The sequence below is a fragment of the Mastomys coucha genome, unplaced genomic scaffold, assembly GCF_008632895.1.
Source record: "Mastomys coucha isolate ucsf_1 unplaced genomic scaffold, UCSF_Mcou_1 pScaffold3, whole genome shotgun sequence".
NCBI lineage: Eukaryota > Metazoa > Chordata > Mammalia > Rodentia > Muridae > Mastomys > Mastomys coucha.
Window position 1 is genome coordinate 42,646,206 of NW_022196909.1, and position 21,894 is coordinate 42,668,099.

The 21,894-nt window shown below is 52.1% G+C and overlaps 1 protein-coding gene and 2 non-coding genes across 11 annotated transcripts in view; all 3 read right to left on the reverse strand.

The window, feature by feature from the left end:
* Positions 1 to 3,003: 3,003 nt before the first annotated feature.
* Trpm2 (transient receptor potential cation channel subfamily M member 2) overlaps positions 3,004 to 21,894 on the reverse strand; it is a 56,246-nt gene continuing 37,355 nt past the window's right edge. The window contains exons 22-34 of one of the 9 annotated variants that reach the window (XM_031347894.1): positions 20,539 to 20,722; positions 18,373 to 18,554; positions 17,915 to 18,047; positions 14,835 to 14,922; positions 13,908 to 13,980; positions 13,177 to 13,334; positions 12,407 to 12,483; positions 12,021 to 12,122; positions 8,483 to 8,569; positions 7,574 to 7,679; positions 6,359 to 6,460; positions 4,934 to 5,050; positions 3,004 to 3,971 (exon numbers count right to left, since the gene is read on the reverse strand). In XM_031347894.1, the coding sequence (XP_031203754.1) occupies positions 3,825 to 3,971; positions 4,934 to 5,050; positions 6,359 to 6,460; positions 7,574 to 7,679; positions 8,483 to 8,569; positions 12,021 to 12,122; positions 12,407 to 12,483; positions 13,177 to 13,334; positions 13,908 to 13,980; positions 14,835 to 14,922; positions 17,915 to 18,047; positions 18,373 to 18,554; positions 20,539 to 20,722 (1,556 nt within the window). In that variant the 3' untranslated portion in view covers positions 3,004 to 3,824. Of the gene's footprint in view, positions 3,972 to 4,933; positions 5,051 to 6,358; positions 6,461 to 7,573; positions 7,680 to 8,482; positions 8,570 to 12,020; positions 12,123 to 12,406; positions 12,484 to 13,176; positions 13,335 to 13,892; positions 13,981 to 14,830; positions 14,923 to 17,914; positions 18,048 to 18,372; positions 18,555 to 20,538; positions 20,723 to 21,894 lie in introns of those variants that run through there. The other 8 variants (XM_031347892.1, XM_031347893.1, XM_031347896.1 and 5 more) reach the window with 8 other exon arrangements.
* On the reverse strand, positions 6,417 to 6,492 carry LOC116075563. Its single transcript, XR_004112605.1, has one exon. It is a non-coding gene; the product is annotated as a Z6 small nucleolar RNA (small nucleolar RNA).
* LOC116075562 lies at positions 7,567 to 7,620 on the reverse strand. Its single transcript, XR_004112604.1, has one exon. It is a non-coding gene; the product is annotated as a Z6 small nucleolar RNA (small nucleolar RNA).

Below are 21,894 nucleotides of genomic sequence, written 5' to 3' on the forward strand. Positions count from 1 at the left end.
CCTTGTGTTATGTCAATACAGCCACAGCCAGCTTCCTTTTTGGTTGAGTTAGAGCAGGATGTCCCCCAATCTGTCCTTTCTTGTCATAGAGCGGGGCTTTCCGTGTCAAGCCACTTCCTTCAGGGTCCCATAGTGCTGATGCACCCCTCAAAACCAATCAGCTCCAAAGGGGAAAAAAAGAAAGACGCTGAGAAAGCTCCCTCCATGGGGCCCAGTGTGCTGGTTGCTCTTCTCCCTGGTGAGCAACATCTTGCGACTTACAGGAGGATTTTTTCTGGTTCATAGTTTGAGACTGCCATCCTGGTGGGGAAAGCAGGGTAGTAGGTGTCCATCCCTAGCCTGGAAGGCAGGATTTGTTCAAGACTTGCTTACTTCCATTTTGGAAGACCAGGAAGCAAAGGGACTACATGGTAGCATTCAAATGAACTTTTCCTTTTTCCTCTTTTATGCTACCCAAGTCCTCAGCCCAAAGGTGGTGCCACCCATACCCAGGGTAGGTCTTCCTGCCTCAGTGTGATGGTTTGTATATGTTAGGCCCAGGGAGTAGCATAATTAGGAGGTATAGCCTTGTTGGAGTAGGTGTGTCACTGTGGGCATAGGCTTAATACCCTTGTCCTAGCTACCAGGAAGTCAGTATCTGCTACCAGCCTTCAGATGAAGATGTAGAACTCTCAGCTCCTCCTGCACCATGCCTGCCTGGACGCTGCCATGTTCCTGCCTTGATGATAATGGACTGAACCTCTGAATCTGTAAGCCAGCCTCAATGAAATGTTGTCCTTATGAGAGTTGTTTTGGTCATGGTGTCTGCTAACAGCAGTAAGACCCTAATTAAGACACTCAGTTAAACTCTTTGAGAAACACCCTCACAGACATGCCCAGGGGTGTTCTTCAGTCTCCTAGATGATTCTAAGTCCAGTCAAGTTGACAGTGACTAGTCGTTACAGAGGGTTTATGTGATCAGACAGGTGGTAGCTACCCAGTGAGAAGGGTACAGTCTTGCTCTGGTGATGTCCTGTAGGCACAATGTTATTGTGCACTATGTAAAGATTATCCTTGTATTAGTCAAGTCAAGGCTTATTTCTGTGCCACCGTATGGCAATCCTTACTCTAAGAATCTCCTGTCTCGATGTTGTGTAAACGTTGCTCCCCAATTTTTCCCTGATTGGTCAGTAAAGCTAGCTGATCAGCTAGTGATTGAGCATGGGAGAGAATAGAGTTGGGCTTCCACCCAGGGGAGAAGGAGGAGGAAGAGAAGGAAGTGGGGAGAAGGAAGAGGAGGAGGGGGAGGGGGAAAGGAAGAGGGGAAGGAAGAGGGAGAGGAGCAGGAGGAGGAGAAGGAGAAGGAGGGAGAGAGAGAGAGAGAGAGAGAGACAGGGCGGGAGGGGGTAGAGGAAGTAGAGAATACCCATGGGGAGTGAGCCCAGGATAGAACATAGAAAGCACCTGGAGCAGAGAAAGCCATTAAATGCAAGTAGCATGGGGATTTTGCCTGGCAGGTAGCCAGATTAACATAGAAGATTAAAATAGAGTAATGGCTGCTCAGTTATTGCACCCTTACAGCTGTAAAATAAATATAATAGCCCAGTCTTAATTATTTGGGAGGCAGCTGGGCAAGGGGAAAGCTGTAACACACCTTTTAAAATGCCACTAAAGAATGTCCTGTCCAGTGAGTCCACGCAGCTGTGAGAAGACAGCGGACACACTCAAACTGAATAACAATGTCCAGAGGGACAGGATGCCCAATAATGAAAAGGCCACCGCAGACAGCAGAAGCCTGAATCACTGTGGCAGGTGGGGGAAGCTAAGAAGTCAGTGTCCACCGGCCTGCATCAGTGTAATGCGATCCTAAGACACATGACAGGCATGAGGAATCCAGAGAAATCAAGTCAACAGGAGAGCCAGACTGTAGCTTTTAGGCCTGTGGTGTCTCCGGGCATCGCTGGCTTGGTTTAAAGGATGACCAACAAGCAGAAGAGCTCTGAGCAATGTCTCAACGTGTTTTTGATTCCTCGTCTGCTCTCTGGAACTAGGCATGGGACTGTGACTTCAGAGCTTGAATGTTGGAGGTTTCATCCCTAGCACGGTGCTTCTGGATGGGGGTGGGACCTTCAGGAGGTGGACCTGAGCTGGGATAGGGGATGTCTCAAGTCATTGCAAAGGGGTACCCTTGGAGGAAACCATGACCTGCTTCTCTCAGTCTCTCAGCTGGTGGACATGAGATTGGTTTGTTTGGCTCCCTCGTGCTCACCCTACCCCCATCCCTGTACCATCCTGGTATTGACACACGCAGGGACTCAATCACATGACACAGGGTAGCCAAGGGGCTGCCAGACCAGCCACAGCTGAGCTTTTTAGATCCTTTTTCTCAACAGTTTGAGCCAGATGGCCTCCTCTGTGCCACTGGAATCCTTGTTTCTCCCAGAAATCCTAGAGCTCTCAGGATTCTTGGATCTTCAGGGTTTCCTGGATCATCCACAATTCCTGGCTGCCGGCATTGTTTTAAAGCCTGAACCGGAGAATAGACAGCCTAGGATCGTGTCCTCCAGGTTCTATGAAGCCACACAGCAGCCCTCACTGGGCTACCTGTCTCTTCTCAGAGACCCTTTTGTTGCTTGGCAGGCGACGTCAATCAGACCTCCTCCCTCCGGGTATCTAGGGCTCCTTTCTGGGAGGCAGGGGCACCTACTGTCTGGGAAACCAGCTGACCTCCAGCAGCTCAGAACAGACCCCAGATACCGCAGAACTTTGTTCCCAGTGACCCCAGTTGAGTCCTGAACTTTTCTCTTTTTTTTCTTTTTTCTTTTTTTTCTTTTTCTTTTTTTTTTTGGTTTTTCGAAACAAGAGTCTCTCTGTGTAGTCCTGGCTGTCCTGGAGCTCACTCTGTAGACCAGGCTGGCTTTGAACTCTGAAATTCACCTGCCTCTGCCTCCCAAGTGCTGGGATTAAAGGTGTGCACCACAATCGCCCGGCAAGTCCTGAACTTTTCCAAGATTCATTTTTAGATAGATTGATCATACACGTTCTTTATTGTCCCATCCCCATTAAACCCCCGGCATTGCCCATCCCCAATCCCCCTACCTGCTCCACGCCTACAGAGTTGATCTCCTAGCCAGTACCAATCCCTGAGTCAACTACCCTGTCAGAGAAAGCCTATCATTCTCGATCGTACATTTCCCTAAAAGCCATGACAGGGTGCCCCATTGTCTTCTTCCAGTACTTTCTGTGATGAGCAGGTCAGCGGGAGCTGAGGGAGGGTGTGCCCCTGCCTGAGTGTCTTCAGGAGAGCACTTCTAAAGTCTAAGGGTGACAGTGATCCCAGCTCCAAGCCCTCACTGCCTTCCTCAGTGCCTGTGACTCAGCACTGACCAGAAGTTACAAGGACAGTGTCTCTTCCTGAAGGCGGCACAGCCTCTATCTACCTTATGCCTAGGACAGAAGGCTCTCACAAGGAGGACAAAGGTCCCTCCAGGAGAAAGTGCCTGTCTCGGAGGTAGCACTTCCAGTCGGGTTTATGGGCAGTGGCAGCATCTTGAAGCTCAGGGCCCCATAAACCCTAGTCAAGGCATGGCACCCGAGGACATAGATAGCGGGAGCCACTCAATACACTTCTGTCCTCGTGCTGTGACCCTCTTGTTGTGGCAGAAGTGGGTTTCAGGACAGCACCACTGGGGACTTATCAAGATCCCTGTGGTTGCCCAGCCCAGCACCCCAACCCGGTACCTGCCACCCAACCTGCCACTTAGCCCAAGACAAAGCAGCCCAAGTGTTGGGAGTCATTGGTAGAGGATCACCCCTGCCCCTAGAGCTTCCACCAGAACCCACAGTCAGAAGTGAGCTCCAAACAGTGAGGCCACCTTCTGGAGGACGGTCTTGTGGTTTGTGTACAGAGGGATCCGCCGGTCTACCACCTGCCATTCAGTAGACAAGTCCAGGCCACGAGTCAACTCCTTTGGATCACGAGTGTGCAGGTTCTGCAAGGACAAACAGCCTGTGTCTACCCAGTGCCCCGAATACTCAGGTTGCAGGAGCCAGTGCAGCCTGCAGTATTGTGTCCCACCCACAGCCAGCTCGCTGTATGACACGGGGTTGCCCGTTCTGGATGCCTGAGATAACCTTATAGACCCGAGCGAATGGAGGGCGTGACCTTACTCGGAGGCCTTTATCCTGCCAGGACGACCTGGATTTCACAGAGTGGGACTTTCCCACCCTAGTTTTATATCAGCCGTATGAAGAGCTGCTCTGAGCACCCGTGGACAGATGTCCCATAAAGACGGCACACGGGAGTGGAGAAGGCCATGCCAGCCTCTCTCTGGACATGGTCTTCAAGTCCTTTTGTGGTGGTTAATATTGACCAACTCATCAGGATTTGGAATCACCTTGGAGACAAATCTCCAGGAAAGCCTGTGAGAGGATATATCTAGACTGGATTAAGTAAGAAAGGAAGACCCACAGCTGAATGCGGGCACCATGGGTCCCTAAAACAAGGCTGTGGGATAGGTAAAGAGACACTGAGCCGAGCTCCAGCATTCGTGCCTACCTCCTGACTGCAGACGCAATGTGACTAGCTACTTTGTGTGGAGTGACTGTCCAGTCAGGATCGACTGTGAGCCGAGATAGACTCTCCCCTAAGTTGCTTTTTCTCAAGTATTTGGTCATGGCACTATAACTAACACACAGAAAAAATGACTAGCTAATATACCCCCCTCACTACACAGCCCAGATCCAGGCCCACTCTTCAGCCTTTACTGAACTTCTCTGGCCTCTCCCTGGTACCCTTTGGTCTCTTCAGGATGAGAATCTGCCTGTTAGTCTCCCTAGCCATGGGCAGCTCAATCTCAAGACCCCAGGCAGACCCCCCCCCCCACTGAGAGGTCCCTGAAACATGCCCGGACCATTTCACTGTGCGTCCTGCTCTGGAGGCTGGGACTCATACCTCTTCCAGCCTCTTCAGATCGGTATCATTCTGGTCCTGGAAATGGATGCTGATAGCCACTGTCTCGATCCAGGCATTGTCCGTGTTCCTTGGGTCATCCACATACCCTTTGTACACCTAGAGGCCATGGCAGCAGTGAGTGAGCTAGCTGGTCCAGCGATGGAGCCCCGACTCCTCCAACCCACCATTAAAGGAGCTCAGATCCACATGGAGGGAGGGCCTCTTGGGGCAGGGTCTGAACATGGCTGGCTCTCCTGTTCAGCTCCTGAACTGCTCCTCTGCTTCAGGCTGCCCCGTACATGTTTTCTCCCTGACCAGCCTCAGGGCCCCACAGCTTCCTGACGCCACTCCTGGCCTCTGGCACAAGTCAAGCATAGGGCGCTCCTGCCTACACTGGGCATCCAGAGGCTTCATCTTCAAAGACTCTTCTCAGGGAGAGCCCTGACAGCAGCGGCCACTGCTCTACAACCCCGTTCAAAATGAGGGTTCAGAACAATGCCAGAGATAAAGACAGATGTCTTGGGGCGGAGGGGTGTGTGTGTGTGTGTGTGTGTGTGTGTGTGTGTGTGTGAGAGAGAGAGAGAGAGAGAGAGAGAGAGAGAGAGAGAGAGAGAGAGAGAGATGTTGGAACTAGATATGGACGGTGGCCACAGACTGTGAGAAGAGTATAAATGTAAGGAAATGGCTCATTCTAGACAAAGTCTCTGTCAGCCCCCAGTCGGGCTAAAGGAATAATCTCTGGAAATTTAGCCTCCCCGGGGAAGAGGAGATGGCCTGGACTTTCTCAAAGAGGGTGAGGTACTGACATTCCAGCTCTGTTTCTGGGTGTGTCTGTGTTTAGCCACAGGGCACTCCAGACTCACGTTATATGAATTTTACTCCGGTAAGGACAGAAACGATTTGGTAAATTGTCAGAGGGGAGGCAGCGGTGTCCACTGAGGCACTGCTGAGGCTGAGGATACTATCTAAAATTGCGGGACTTCCAGGTAATCAGAGGAGTCACCAGCTATCACTCTAACTAAACTCATGTTTCCTTCTAAGATACAGAAGAGCTGGACTGCCCCGCCCCGCTCCGCCCCCCCCCCCAACTGCTGAAATTCGTTACATTATATCTTCAGATAGTCCCAACAAGCAGAGGTGAGTTTGTAAATCTGGACTTAAATACAGTGTTTCGGATGCTGTGTAAAAAAGCACATCATAGACTGACTGCTCACCGGGAACACCCGTGTCTGTGTACAGAGAGCCGCCCAGTCTGGCTTGGGAGTGTGGACAGTTCTATAAAGAAGTAAGAAGCCGATCCCTGCCTAAGGATCCAGGACAGTATCACTTAGCATACAGGGATTCTTCACAGGGGCTCATACTAGGCTCCCTGCCTAGGGAGCAGGCCCTCAGCACAGGGGCCCCTGAATAAGGAACAGGCCCTACCTCTGTACCTTGCATCAGCAAGGTCTCAAAGGCCACCCAGAACTCCTGCCGGAGGACCCGTTTCAGCTTCCGTGGTAGCATCTCCCCTGGCTCCCGAGAACCCTGAGCAGAGAGGAAGTGGAGGCCAGTCAGCAAGGCGTGCAAGCTGGATCCTGGACAACCCAGGAGCCCATCGCCTCTGGCCACCTGCCTAGTGTAGGCAGCCAGCCAGTCCCGTGGACAGCTAAAGGCGGCAGTGTCTGTCAGTCCCGCCTGAGTGACACAGTCCAGATCACCATCCGCGTCAGCAGTCCACGGCCTGAGCAGGGTATGGGGCTGAGCAGGGGTAGCTACGATGACTCCATGATGGCAAAAGAGCCCTGTCACCTCCTCCCACCATCCCTGGCCCCACAAAGGGCTCCTGCCTCTAAGCTTTGAGCATCGGAAGACCTGGATGCTGCTGCCCTGGCCCTACAACCTCTCTAGCCTGAAGACCCCAGCTGCTACCATTGCCCATGCCACCCTACAGGGGCCATGTGTCCCTACCGAAGCAGCCACTGAGCCATGGCCATAGACAGGGGTCTTCAAAGGATGACAGCTCATCGTTGAGTTTGGGAAGACCACAGGCTCAGGAATAGGGACAGAGGAGGGACATATCAAGCTATACTTGATCTCTCCTAGCAGGACAAGCTCTGACCCCTGCCCAAAGCTGGACCTGGGAGGGGGAGGGATGAAGAGAGGGGCAGGCAGGATAAACTGATCTGGGAGAAAATGAACAATGTGGATTCATAGGGGCATGAACAGCCTGGGTCTCAGCATCCCAATTCCGTCATTATCCAAACGGCCTCTGTGGTGCCCTCTCAGATTCAGCCCTACAGCCAGTGGCTGTTCCCCAGCCCAAGGCATGTGCAACACCCCACCCTTAACCCTTTAACAGCATCCTTCTGCCTTCAGGGGGATCAACTCAGAGTCTGGATCGGGATGAGCAGTCTACGTCTGAGCCCCTGTGAGTTATCCCTGCCCTGAGCTCCAACATCCCAGCAAGCCTGGCCTAGGATACGCCAGAGTGTGAGCTTTTGAGGAAGCCAATGGAGGGTGCTCCAAAGAGGCACTGAGCCACATGAACTCATCCAGGGCCATGGGAGGCCGGGCCTGTCACTGTCTCCGCCGGTGACCGTGGGCTACTGTAGTCAGACAGTGAGTGGGACGGACAGAGGAGACAACTAACTGGCTTACCCCAGGCAAGGCCCAGTGCTCCGAGTGAGGCAGCTTCATCACTAGCACTTCCAGCATCTTCCTGACACTCTTCCGGCAGATGGCTCCACCCTGGTTCCTCTTCCACCTACGCAGGGGACCCACTTACGCCTGCACGGCCACAGATGCCCTTGGGCAGAGCACCTGGCAGGGACTGGCTGGGTCTGGAAGCACCTCCGCCACACCCTCAACCTCCACCTTCAACCCCGCCCATGTGCCCCACTGCCCCCCCACCCTCCCACACATCCCACCCCCATCTTCTTTCCTAAACACCCAGTCCCCAGACAGAAGGCACAGGGATACAGCCCATCTCCAGTCTGACCCACAGCTCACTGGCACTGCCAGGAAAGCCCAGTGCCTTGTTGGGCTACATACAGCCTGGGCTAGGACACCCCCCCCCACACACACACACACAGGATTCCCTCAAGTGCAGCCAGTCAGCATTTGCCGAGAAGGTAGGCAGGACCCAGGGTTGGAAACATCACAAAGTTTGAGGGGTGCACGGCCAAGGCTGTGTGAAAATGTGGATATGCATTTCCCCTGGTAGGTAAACTTCCAAACTTTAGCATTCCAGTGGAATTGTGGATAGGATTTGCTTTTTTTGGTTCTTTTTTTTTTAATTTCTATAACTTCTCATTAGTAGAGGCACTAAACACAGTTTTTATCAGCCCTTAGTAGGGCTAAGGGGCTACCCCCCAAAAACTTAGGCAGACTCCAGGGGGAAGGGGGTATTATGGGCTTTCTCAGAGAGGGTGGGGTGCAGCGTACGTGTTTTTCCACAAGAGTCACAAGGTACCAAGTACAAAGACCATCCCCTAGGCCCCCAGAACTCATGCAGGGTGCGGGGATCATCTTTGGTGCCAAGGTGCAGATGGCAGACATGGTGCTTACCGTGTAACAACCGGCTGCAGAGTGTGGTTGGGACCAAACCAGCTGAGGCTCCCACGACCACGCAACCCCGTGCGGCCCATGGGGTTCCTAGGTAAAAAAGGGTTCGCTTAGCCACTGCGTCTGATGGGGGGAGGTTAAGAGCAGGGACATCGGATGGTCGGAGCCAAGACACAATGGGCATAGCAGAGACCATAGGCTAGCTCCTAATAACCTGTGCAAAACCAGGGCTTCTAGTCAGTATGCAACCATCTTAGCCAGCCTTCCTTCACGGGTAGGGTCAGACACCCAGGGGCCCATGTCTGGTGGTTGGGGTTACAAATGACGAGGTGACTGCGCTTGAAGCCAGGCTGAAGGAACCAGGCTGTGGCTACAAGGATTCACTGTGCTCCCGGAGCACGGAGGGTTAACCACAGGCAACATGAGTGCCTCTCAGTTGGGCCAGGAACCCCCTCTCTCACCACCAGACCCCATTCTAAATCCGGACTAAGAATTGGTGGTTCTCATGGCTTCCACCCAAAATAGAGAGAGACGCACCCGGGGGCCATCACAGGGACAAGCAGTCTCCTCCATATATGACTCTCCTGCGCCCGCCCCCCCCCCCCACATCTGCCAGTTGGCAAGACCTACCCCATGGGCAGGCTCTGCTTCCTTCAGTATTCCTAGGATCCTCTGTGACCCTCCCCCCTTCCCATCCCCCACTGCTGTCCTAGTGTCCCCATAAACCTGATGAGTTGGTCCTGGCATGGAGCAAGCAGGAGGTGGAGCCCTTTGGAGGCGAGGCCTGATGGAAGACTTAGGTCATCGGGAACCCCAGTTTTCTCTTCCCCCTTTGCTTCCCAGCCGGGAGACTTAGGTCATTGGGATGCCTTTTGAGTAACCCCAGTTTTCTCTTCTTCTGCTTCCCAGTCGGGAGATGAACAGCTTTCTGCACTGCACACAGCCAGCCAGCCGTGATTGGGTTTCCTCCCCACAGAGGCACCAGGGCCACCTTGAGTCTGAACTAAAAGCTTTCACACTAAGGCCGCAGTGATAATTCTGTCTCTCGGCTGGTTGTCCTGGGTATTTCACAATGATAGAAAGCTAACCCGCCCAGCATCTCCTCTGCCCTGCACATCCCCCGCTACCTCCAGCTGTGTTGTGGCCCCACTAGAAACACTTACTTCAAACACTACAGCTTAGAAGAAAAGAGGACAATGTTTCCTAATGATCCATGCTTGTCTCCACCAAAGCTCCCTTCGCATCCACCCCACCATGAGATCTGTGGAGCATTGTGGTCCGGTGGGGTCTTCAGGAGGTGACTGCCCTCCCTCCCACACTTTCCTAGCCATGTGATATCCTGCATCTCCCCAGCCTCCATCAGCAAGAAGGCATTGCTAGATGTGAGTGCCCGACCTTGAGCCAGAACCACAAGCCAAGAATCGACATTCTGTTTTTTTTTTCTTTCATAACCTACTTAGTCTTTGGTATTCTATTATGAGCAACATAAAACAGACAATCATTTCACAGATGGAAGCTATATCTGGGAAATACATTTTTAAAAAAAGTGCGCAAGTCCTAACTATGTAAGTGTGTCATTATGTTAAAAAAAATTAGGCTGGAAAGATGGCTCAGTGGTTAAGAGCTCTCCCAGTGGTCATGAGTTCAATTCCCAGCAACCACATGGTATCTTACAACCATCTGAAACGGGATCCAATACTCTCTTCTGGTGTGTCTGAAGATAGCTACAGTGTACTCATCAGATATAGAGAATAAAGAAATAAAACCTTAAAAAAAAAAGCCAGGCAGTGGTGGTGCACGCCTTTAATCCCAGCATTTGGGAGGCAGAGGCAGGCGGATTTCTGAGTTTAGGCTAGCCTGGTCTACAGACTGAGTTCCAGGACAGCCAAGGCTATACAGAGAAACCCTGTCTTGAAAAACAAAACAAAACCAAAAACTTTATTGGGGTTGAACAAAGACTGAGCATAGAAGCACATACCTGTAATCCCAGGATGGCAGAGACAAGAGGATGACTGACAGCCAGCCTAGCCAATCGCTGAGCTCCACTCTCAGGGAGAAACCCCGCCTCTAATGGAGAGTGGTCCAGAGAGACCCAAGTCCTCTCCGGTCCTTCCTACTCATGTTTCCACACAGCTGTCATGACAGCAGGTATGTGCGGGTCACCTGAACATTGCTCCTCCTCCCTGCCACTCATTGCACAACAGACATTTGCTTCCTAAGCTACCTTCACCCCATCCATCATGGCCCCATTATGCAGACATGCAAGTTAGAGTCCTGGTCTATTTCAGGTCACCCCTTCGCTGATGTCACCGTATACAACCTCTGGCTCCAGGGACAGTAGCCCAGGCACTGTTCCAAAGTATTCTCCAAAATGCCTGCCTCCAGGCAGGCCCTTGGCATCCTCTGCTTCACTGCTCCCCGTCTGGAAGCACGGTGGTCTTTATGGGTATTTATGGTGTTGGTCCATCATAGTTGCTCGGCAAAGTTACCATCCCTAATATGGACCCATCAGCCACTTGCTCTTTGAGTGGGTTGACCTAATTCCGCTTGTATTCTAATGCTAATTTACATCCCTCAAAATTGTTGGCCCCAAAGACAAGAGAGTCCGCCCCCAGTTAATTCTGATTGGTAGTTAAAGATGCCAGCAGAAAATAGCTGGGGAGAAGAAATGTAGGCGTGGGTGTTAGGTTTCCCTGGGCTTGGTAACCATGAGGAGGAGGAAGGGAGGGAGACACAGAGTAGCCATAGGATAGAGAAAAAGAGAGTCGTCATGGCTCTGGGCCAAGAGAATGTAGCCCAGACGGCTTCCCAATTGGGTTAAGATCAGCCAAGATAGAACATAGAAAGTAATAATGGGGCTATGGATAAGAGGTAGATTCTTTTTATTTTTCCTTTCTTTTGCTTTTTTTTGGGGGGGGGGCTTTTTCGAAACAGGGTTTCTCTGTATAGCACTGGCTGTCCTAGAACTCACTCTGTAGACCAGGGTGGCCTCAAACTCAGAAATCTGCCTGCCTCTGCCTCAAGTGCTGGGATTAAAGGCGCGCGCCATCACCACTCGGCTAAGAGATTGATTCTTAACACCATGGAGGCTAGGCAGGTGCCCAGCCCTTTGACTGCATAAGGCATATTTTAAAAATATAAATATTTAAAAATATAAATATGCCTTATCTGTGTGTGTCTCTCATCCAGGAACATAAATGGTCAACGGCGAGAAGGAACCCCGTGGCAGGATTTTTAAAATATTTTTTTACGACACGCTCTAGCGGCAGAGTGCGCTCTCCGCAGACCTGACTATGTATGGTCCCTGAGTTTCCGACTATAAGTTGAAGCCCCCGGGTTCCAACAGACCCACGCACTTGGGCCACTGCTGGGGTGGACCCAGGACCATTCCAGGGAAAGGCTCAGAGCAGACTGAGGAAATGGCACACACCGAGTTTCCTTTTCTCGTTCATCTTTGCCAGGATGAAATGTCAGCTTTCTCTGAGAGAAATCCCCCCCAAAGGCCAGCTTACTGATGTCAGCCAAGGCTCAGCATACTTACAAAGGGAACCCATACTGGACCACATAAGCTCCATGGAAGCTGCGACGGTCTGTCAGTCCATCCACGACATTGTAATTGATCTTAGACAGAGGTTCTGCCGTGCTGGAAGCAAGCAAAAGGACATGTTCCTGTCAGAGAGAGAGAGGTTATGGCAGAGCAGAGTCACAGACAGACAGGGGCTCGGCCTCCATCGGTGGCTCAGCTTCAGTCACCCAGGCCTTTCCTTTGAGAGGGGCCTCTGGCTACAGCTCATGTCCATCGTCAGAACGAGCTGCATCCGGGACAGGAAGAGCTGCCCCGGGATCCCTGGGCCACATGAAGCAGAACCCGCCCGGGGCCTACCCCATGTGAATTCTGGGCTCCCTGTGGAGGGAGGGGCCACTCACTCTCCCACAGGGTCTGTGAGGGTCACGTCCTTCTTCTCAGCTGTGTAAAATGGAGGGTCATAGATCAGAAACTCCGCCTGTGAGGAGAGAGCGAGCCATCTTCCTCAGAGTTCCCATCTCACTCCCAGGTGAGCTAGGCCTGAGTGCTACAAATGGGCCTAGGAGCATCTTCAGCCGAGGCCACTTACCCAACAGGGACCAAATATCCACCCCCACCCCCCACCCCCAGTGTGTGTGGGTATCTCCCAGCCCCGGTAGAGTTGAGGAGGAGACTCCCGATGAACATTCTCATGGGACCAGCCCAAGCATTACTACGGAGGGTGTGAGCCTTTTCCGGGATGGGTTGGGGGCTACGAGGGAATGGTGAGCCCGCAAGCAGGCGAGCTCACCGGTGCCAATGTCCCTGTCTCTCTTTTGGGCCTGGCACTCGAAAGGGAGTGGTAGTTGCTCACTGGGTACTGAAGTATCAAGAACAAGGAAGGGGTGGCAGATCCAAGACAGCTGGAGCTTGTGAGAAACTCCAGGGTATCTCTGGGCCATGGCTCTGTAAGGCCTCAGTGCCTCACGGGAGCCCCTTCCACGGTTTGGCCGTGGAACCCGTGTGATTCGCCTGCATGCCTTGCTTAGTTTCCTCAGCTGTCAAATGCTCAGGTGACCCGAGAGGATCGAGTGGGTGGAGGCTACCAGGAACATGGGGGGCTGGGGAGGTACCTCTTCTCCCCAGAGTCTAAAACCTCCTGACATGGCATACATAAGGGAGATGTGCTCACCTCCCAAGGCACCTTCTCATTAGGCACAGGGAAGCGCATGATGCGGGCACTGGGGTAAAGGAGGTGCCGGGCGCTCACGTGGTAACCATCTCCAGGCTCCTCTACCTTCTTCCTGCTGCCCAGCTCAGCATCTGGCTCATCAAAGGCCCTTGGGGGTGCTAGAAACAGTCACACGTTGGAATGATAGTCCCAACACCCCACTTGTCAACCCAGGGACAAAGGTCACCACCCTCTACTAGATACCTGCCACTAACATCCCAAGATGGCATATCTCAAGATATCATATCACTGGCTGCTACAGAGCTTGTCCGATTAATCGGGGGCAAGTTTGTTCCCTAGGGGTTAGCTCCACCTAAGGGAGACGGTGACCATTCATTTCCTCACTGGCTGAACATGTAGGGAAATGGGCTGTAGTTTCTATGCCTTGATTGACGTGAGAGCCAGGACTGTTCCCGGCTCCCAACTTTGCAGCGAGATATATAAAGGACATCAGGGAGGCATGGCATGCTGCCCCCAGGAGCCCAGGAACCTGCTCCAGCCAGGAGAGACCTGTTCAGCTCATAGGAGGAGGGGAGGACTGTCCCCCTCCTGGGGCCCGGGAGCAGCTCCACCTAAAGTCTTCCTTCTCCTTACAGCTACCTCTCCTCTAAGTCCATCGCCCAGACTCAAAACCACACAGACTATTGGCGACAGCTCCCGAGGGACCAAGTACTCACCCAGGGTCAGCGCACCTGCCCCTGAGCCAAAGCCGCTGTCCTTTAGGGTTGTCACAATCCAGTGCAAAGCTCTGGTCATCTGAGTCACCTGGATGGCATGTCCCAGGAAAGACTAGGTTGGCCTCCGGTGAACCACATTGCCTGCGGCTTATGGCCTAGAGGTCTGGCCTCCATCCTCAAGTGACCCAGGCATCCTGATGGACCATGCAGCCATGGAGGAGAACTTGGGGGTTGGTCCTGTGGCCCCAGTCAAAGTTTAGATATAGTCCCAAGACATCAGTGTCTCGGGGTGGGTCTCAAGTGGAGAGAGGAGCCGAGTATATTCTGGGACCACCAGAGACGTGGACCGAATATGGGTGCCTCACAATTCAAATGTGGGGAAACTCAATGTTAGAAGGCTTGGGTAGGGGCTGGTGAGATGACTTAGCAGGTAAGAGCACTGACTGCTCTTCCAAAGGTCTTGAGTTCGGATCCCAGCAACCACATGGTGGCTCACAACCACCCGGAATGAGATCGGACGCCCCCTTCTGGTGCGTCTGAAGACAGCTACAGTAAATTACCCCAGAGTGAGCGGGGCCGGAGAGAGCGGGGCAGCAGAGGTCCTGAGATCAACAGCAGCCACACACATGATGGCTCATGGCCATCCGTACAGCTACAGTGTACTCATACATATAAAAAATAAGTAAAAATAAACCTTTAGAAGGCTTGGGTAGAAATTTTTAGGGAATAAAGAAAGTCTTCTAATAAATAATGATCTCTCTGTGTGTATGTGTTTGTATGCCTCTCTTCCACTTCTCTCCTCTCTCTTCCTCCCTCCCCTGCTCTTCACCCCTTCCTCTTACAAATATCCATTCCTACATCTTCTCCCAAAGTGCTGGATCTCAGCATTGCCACACCACAACACAAACTTCCCCACAATGCCCCGACTTCCTACCTACCTACCTGCTCCTCCAGGGACGCCAGTCTCTGCTCTGTGGAGCCTGACCTCTTCACCTGGTCCATGTCCAGCAGTTCCACCATGGTGTCCACTCTGAAAGAGGACAAATGGACAAATGAGACTCCCCCCCCCCCAATTCCAGACAACCCCACCGAACCCAGCAGCCTGGGTGTGGCATCTCACTTCAATACTGTCTCTTATCATTTGAAAGTATCTACAACACACATCTGTATCATGAAATAAAACTGTCCCAGCCCTGGGAAAACCCAGGCTCATGTGGCTTAGCTCAATGCGACTTCGGAGGTGTCAGCTAGGGGGAGAGGGAGGAATGGCATTCACAGCCACCCACTTGTCTGGGTTTGCCTCGTGGTGTTGGGCCACGAGCTCTGAAAGCTACCTCAGATGACAAGGCTTTGGGGGGACAGCTGGGCTGGAATGGGTAAGACATGGGCTGCTGGGGAATGTTTTGTCTGAACCAGAAGTCCCATGGCCATCCACGGCCAGCTATGTTTAAAGTTAAACCAACGGCAGGTCAATGCCTGCCTGTATGCCTGCGTGTACGCATGCTCACCTGCCTCCCAAGTTTTGCCCAGGGATTCATTCACTTCCTCCCACTTGCAGTGCCAACTGCTAGCTATATCCTTTTGTAATAAAGTGAGCCACATGGTGATATCCGTTCAGCATTCCTGGGATGTGACCCAATTTAAACAGCCACCCAGGGAAGGGAAGCTAAGGACCACGCTGCGTGTACTGGCATCTACATTCCCATGCACTGTGTTGTTTCACAAAAGACACTCTGGTCCCTTTGCCTTGCCCCGCACCCCCCCCCAAGACAACTTCACGAACGAACATGCGAGGGCGATGTTTACAGCACATTTGGAACCCCGCGGTTCCGTCACAGTGACACATGGGAACCTTTGAGACTGGCAGAAACCCGGAAACTTCCAGCCATGCTCTGGGGGTGAGGAGCTGAAATCCACTTAGCTCAGCAGGGTGCCTCCCTGGGCCTCAGATCCCTCTCGGTGCCCCCAGAGAGAAGGTGACCAGGCCAGAGAGAAGTTGTAGGGCTTCTGTCACTAGTTATCTATGTTACAGCCAAGGAATGCTAGTATAAGACCTTCAGGTGCTTGCCTCAGACAGACCCAGAGAATTTGTCTTGGGGCTACCAAAATAGCCCAAGAAGAAGGACACCACTGCTCCTCCGCCTTGCACCTGGCTGCTTGTTCTCACTGACCTTGGTGTAGCCGTCTCCTGCCTACGTGACTTCTGTCATTTGCCCTGCTTTCTGTATACTATCTAAGACTGACTTCTACTTTGTACAAATTGCATTCAGTTACCACACTCCCTTGTGTCGTGTTTGTTTGTCACTCGCCGAATTCTTTGCCCACCAGGCCAGAACTTTTATCACCCCGCGGAACAAGGGGTCCCCGAAGCAACCCAGTCCGCGGCAGGTAAGGATAAAGCGACCAACACCTCCTAAGAGGCAGGTCCTGTCCTCGGTCAACAGCAATCCCTTGACACCATGCCTGTCAGGACCTTCATGCTGACTCTGCTGGCCGAACTTCAAGGCCATCCTGCTGACGGCGTGTTCAAACATAATCCCCATCTCAGAAGCTCTGTGGACACCACACAGCCCAGTATCTGGGCATTGGGCACAACTATTGTTCAAAATCCAATGACACCATACAATCATCCTTGAAGAGCGGGTAACAGCAGGTGCTGAGAGACCACATGGACCCTGGCACCTGCCCCTTAAAGATAATGAGAATGTAGAGACAGCAAAGAACATGGCGGCCCAGCTTGCTGTCGGCCAGCCCAGGCTAGGATCCAGAGCTCAAGAACCACACAGCATTCACGAGCTTTCTGCCAGGCTCTGGGCTTTCTATGGGGGCCAAGGAGTGTGGGGACCCTGTAGGATTCTGTCCCTGCTTTCAGGAAGTTCATGGAGGGACAGCTGGACGCTACCCTACTTCACTGTGATGGTTCAAATAAAAATGTCCTTTCCAAGTCTTGGGCATTTGAACGTTTGGTCCCCAGTAGATGGCCATGTTTGGGAAGGGTTCAGTGGTCCATTCTTGCTAGAGGAAGTATGTCACAGGTGGATTCTGAGATTTGCCCTCTCTGCTTTGCGCTAGACATTCAAGATGTGAGCTCTCCGCTTTGCGCTCCTGCTGAAACACCCGCTACCTGCTGCTATGTGGTTCCCGCTGCTATGGACTCTAACCTTCTGGACCCGTAAGTCCAAATAAACCCTTTCTTCTATCAGTTGCCTGGGTCGTGGTGTTTTATCGCAGCTACCAGAAAGTAACCAATACCACTCCCAAGCAACCAGTTGATACATTTGCCAACCAATGAGCTCACCTCCAACTCCACCAATAAACTACAAATGAATCTGACTCACAAAACGGTCAACCAACACACCAGGCAACCTGCCAGCCAGCCTGCAGAATTACTTAAAGGTAAGGACAGAGAGTTTGGAAGCAGGACGGACTCTTTGATGCAACGACAGTGAGTTGAAGACTGGTCTCAGCAGAGGGTGTTCCAAGGATAACACCCAAGGATGTCATTGCCCCCAAACTCAAGCAAATGGCGCATCTTTGCCTAACTCTCCCACCATACTAGGTAGAAGGGGCTGTGGTTGTCAGCCGGTTCACGGAGGTTTCTCGATTTTACCATCATTGTCACTGTAACTACCAGTACTATCTGGAATAGAATCACCAATCTCAACACCACCATCTCGAACATTATCGCCATCACCAGCACTATAGTCACCATGACCTCCAGCACTAAGACCGTTGTCACCATGGCACATCGACACCATTTTCATTACCACCCCTACCATCATCAATACCATAATCGTCACCATCACCATCACCACCACCATCATCTCCATCACCATCACCATTATCACAATCAGATGCCCTGCTTTTGCTTGTCTGAGCACAAGGATATCCAGTTTTCTCCCCCATAAGTTGAGCATGAGTCCTCCCCCATGGGACCACACTTAGGATGGCTTTAGAACTGTGGGGCATGGCTTTAAGGGTGCACCCCCCCCCCCGGGGGGAGCGTGTCTCAGCCTCTGTACTTCTCACTGATGTCCTGGATCTTCTGCTCTGGCCGCTGATTATGCTGGTACTGCTGGTTCTGCAGGTAATTCTCCTTCAGGTAGAGCTCCCAGGACAGGAGGGCTGTCTCCTCGTTCTTCTCCAGCTTGTTCTCTGTAGACAGGATAGGGTTAACAGGGACCCCGTAACTCACCAGAGCCCCATGGAAAGGGTCTATCACCCCATCTCCAGGTGCAGGGAAAAGCCCATCAGCACAAGAGCTTAGCACTGTCCAGGGCTCTGAAAACCCTAAACCCCGCCTCCGTCTCTCCTCCCCAGCTATTGGCTGCTGGCATCGTTATTTACCAATCGGAATTAACTGTGGGTAAATTCCCAGAAGCTATGCGCAGGCGTTCTCCTGCAAACAGTTCTGGGTGGGTGGGTGAGTGGGGACCAATTAGCGTCTGTGGGACTGCAGTTTGGGGACAAGGGGACTCACTGAGCTGCTTGTGCCTCTTGGCGGGGATCTTCAGGACAATCCTCTTGATCAGGAGCTGCAGGTGGCTGAGGAGGATGAGTGGGGGAGGGGCCGGGGGCCGCCCGTGGTACTCCTCAATCAGGTCGTGGCGCTGGAACTTCCAGATCTGGTCCGTGTGTTCCTGCACCTCCTGGAAGGTGTAGCTGGTGGGAGGCAGAGGCGTATGTATCAGAATGTTTGGGTGGACATAGCAGTCCAGCCTGGAAGAGCAGAGGCAGGTGAGCAGGAAGCACGCCCAAAGACCGAGAGGCAGCCAGCTTTTTGGAAGCGGGTGAGGAGCAGGAAGTCAAAGGGATTTTAGATTTCTATTCAGGAATAAGCGAAGACGGCCTTGGGGAGGGGCTAGACAGAGCCAATGTGTGTATCTAGAGGTTTGGACAAGCAGAAGATGATGTCACGGGTACTTCAGGTACCCAAGTCTGACACGGAGACCCAGGAGCAGGGGAAGGGACCTACCACTTTGTCAGATGGCTTTTGCCACCTAAGAGACAGAGTCCTCCCCTCTCCCTACCTATACTCCTTACCCTGACCTCAGATATAGCTATCACAGATGGCTCTTAATAAGGTTTAGAGTACTCTAAAACAGAAGGGACAGTCCCCAGACTTCAGCTGGTAAGAAAAGAATGCACGGCCGGGCATGGCAGTGGTGGCGCATGCCTTTAATCCCAGTACTTGGGAGGCAGAGGCAGGTGGATTTCTGAGTTCCAGGCCAGCCTGGTCTACAGAGTGAGTTCCAGGACAGCCAGGGCTACACAGAGAAACCCTGTCTCAAAGAAACAAAAAAGCAAAAAAGCAAAAAAGAAAGGAAGGAAGGAAGGGAAGGAAAGGAAAGGAAAAGAAAGGAAAGGAAAGGAAAAAGGAAAAAGGAAAAAGGAAAAAAAAAGAATGCACGGTGCACAGGGACATTGGAGGGTCTTCCAAAGGTCCCAACCACCAGACCTGTCTGCTGAGACAGGAGGACCAAGGGCTCAAGGGGTTTACTGTGGGCAGGTTGGACCTTCCATGGCTGAGCTGGTCCCTAGCAGAGTAGGAGAAGGTCGTAGGGCCCAGAGTCAGTGGACAAGTATAGATACTTAAACTCTAATGCTAATTGGTTCCCCTAAACTGCAGGAGAGCATCTGCGCATAGCTTCTGGGGCCCTGCCCCCAGTTGATTCTGATTGGTAAATAAAGTTGCCAGGAGCCAATAGCTGGGGAGGAGAGACAGAGGCGGGATTTAGGGTTCCGGGCTTGGGACCTGGAGAAGGAAGAGAGGAAGGAGAGATGCCATGCCTGAGGAGTGTGCAGGAGAGAGAAGCAGAGATGCCATGTAAAGGGGCCAAGAGAGCCGGGCGGTGGTGGCGCATGCCTTTAATCCCAGCACTTGGGAGGCAGAAGCAGGTGGATTTCTGAGTTCGAGGCCAGCCTGGTCTACAGAGTGAGTTCCAGGACAGCCAGGGCTACACAGAGAAACCCTGTCTCGAAAAACCACCAAAAAAAAAAAAAAAAAAAAAAAAAAAGGCGGGGGGAGGGCAAGAGAACAGGGCTGCTCAGTTGGGTCAAGAGCAGCTGAGATGGAATGTAGAACTTAGTAAGCAGTCACTCGGAATTATCCGCGGGAGGTGGGTTCTAACAGCCTGGAGGGTAGGCAGTGGCTCAGCTATCATGCTGCCTGAGGCACATTAAAATATAAAGGCTGAGGGGCTGGAGAGACCACTCAGCGGTTAAGAGCACTCACTGCTTTTCCGAAGGTCCTGAGTTCGAATCCCAGCAACCACAAAGTGGCTCAGAACTACCAGTAATGAGATCTGATGCCCTCTTTTGGTGTGTCTGGAAACAGCTACAGTGTACTTACACATTATAAAGAAATCTTTAAAAAAATAAATAAATAAAAGCTGTGTCTGTGTCTTTCATTCGGGAACATAAACCACTGAGGTGGGTAGTAACCCCACACCGGGATTAATAATTTATAATTTATTAAAAATTATTAATAGAACAGACAAGAGCTTCTGGACCCCTAGGAACAGCGACACAGACAGGATGACATGCTGGACACACACACACACACACACACACACCAGCAGGTTGTTACATGGTTGTCACCTGCCAGCCCAGGAGAGCCCTGCCCTGCACAAGAGCCCACACTCACTTGAACATGGCAATGAGTAAGTTAAGCAGCAGGATGTTGGCGAAGAGCAGGTAGAGGCAGAGCAGGGTGACCGTCAGCCACTCGGGGAAGGCCGGTTCCTGCCCTGTCCAGTCGCTCTCAGGACACTTGGGCTTGTAAGGGTCCGTGGCGTTGGGGCTGCACTGGTCCATGCTGAAATTCACGCCTTCGGGGAATGGGAGGGAGCAACCAAAAGCCATGCACTCAGTCTGCTGCATGGACTGGCTGCCAGGGACCCTGGCCATTGGGTCACTGAGGGTCCCCATAGGCCTAGACACCTGAATCCCGGGAGTTAGGGGCTGGGTGTGTCAGATTAGGGTCCAAAGCCTGAGAGAAGGACTGGGATATCCTCAAACAAGAAGTGGGATGTTTAGGGGGACCCTGGAGCCAGAGCTGTCTCCCAGGTTGGCACCCTGCACCCCAGGATTCACCCGTCCCTCTCCCAAGGCATTTCTCGTGGCTACAGTCATCAGTATATGGGTCTTGGTCCTTAGAAATTTATAATCGGGGGAGGGGGGGGACTAGAGAGGCAGCTCAGCAGGTAAGGCTCTATAACCAACCGCCTTTCCCTTCCAGAGACCCAAGCGCAGTTCCCAGCACCCACGCCAGGTGGCGCTCAATGGCTAGAACTCCAGCTCCTGGAGGCTCCAGCACTGCAAGGACTACTACTACCATGCACACACATCCCTCACACGGACACACACACACATTAAAAATAAACTAAATCTAAAAAATAGTAGGAATTTAAAAAGAAAAAGAAAAGAAAAGTAAGAGCAACACACACTACAAAAGAAGCCAATGCCCCAGAATGAACTTAAGAGCTCCAGACATTCACAGGACAACTCAAGTGATGCTGCTGGGACAAGGGACAGCCACATGGGAAAGAATGACCCTTGCCAAGCCCAGTGATGCATACAGTGCCAGTACTGGGGAAGCAGAGGCAGAGGATTCACTGGCAGTTTCAGGACTATGCATCTAGAAAGAAAAAAGAAAACAAAACAAAAAAACAAAAACCAGGATCTGAAGACGTTGATTGCTCTTCCAGAGGAACCGGGTTCAATTCCCAGCATCCACATGACAGCCACAATCATCTCTAACTCCATTTCCAGGGAATCTGATGCCTTCTTCAGACCTCCCTGGACACTAAGCACACATGTAATGTATAGACATACATGCAAACAAAATGCCAATACATACAAAATTACAAAGGAAAATACAAGAGCAAATCTTAGGGACCCAGGACAGCATCGCCAATGGGGCGGGGCTGGACGCTAGTCTTTGCAAATGAGTCGGAGGCCAGAGGAATGATCCAAAGCTATAAACCGGGGGGGGGGGGGG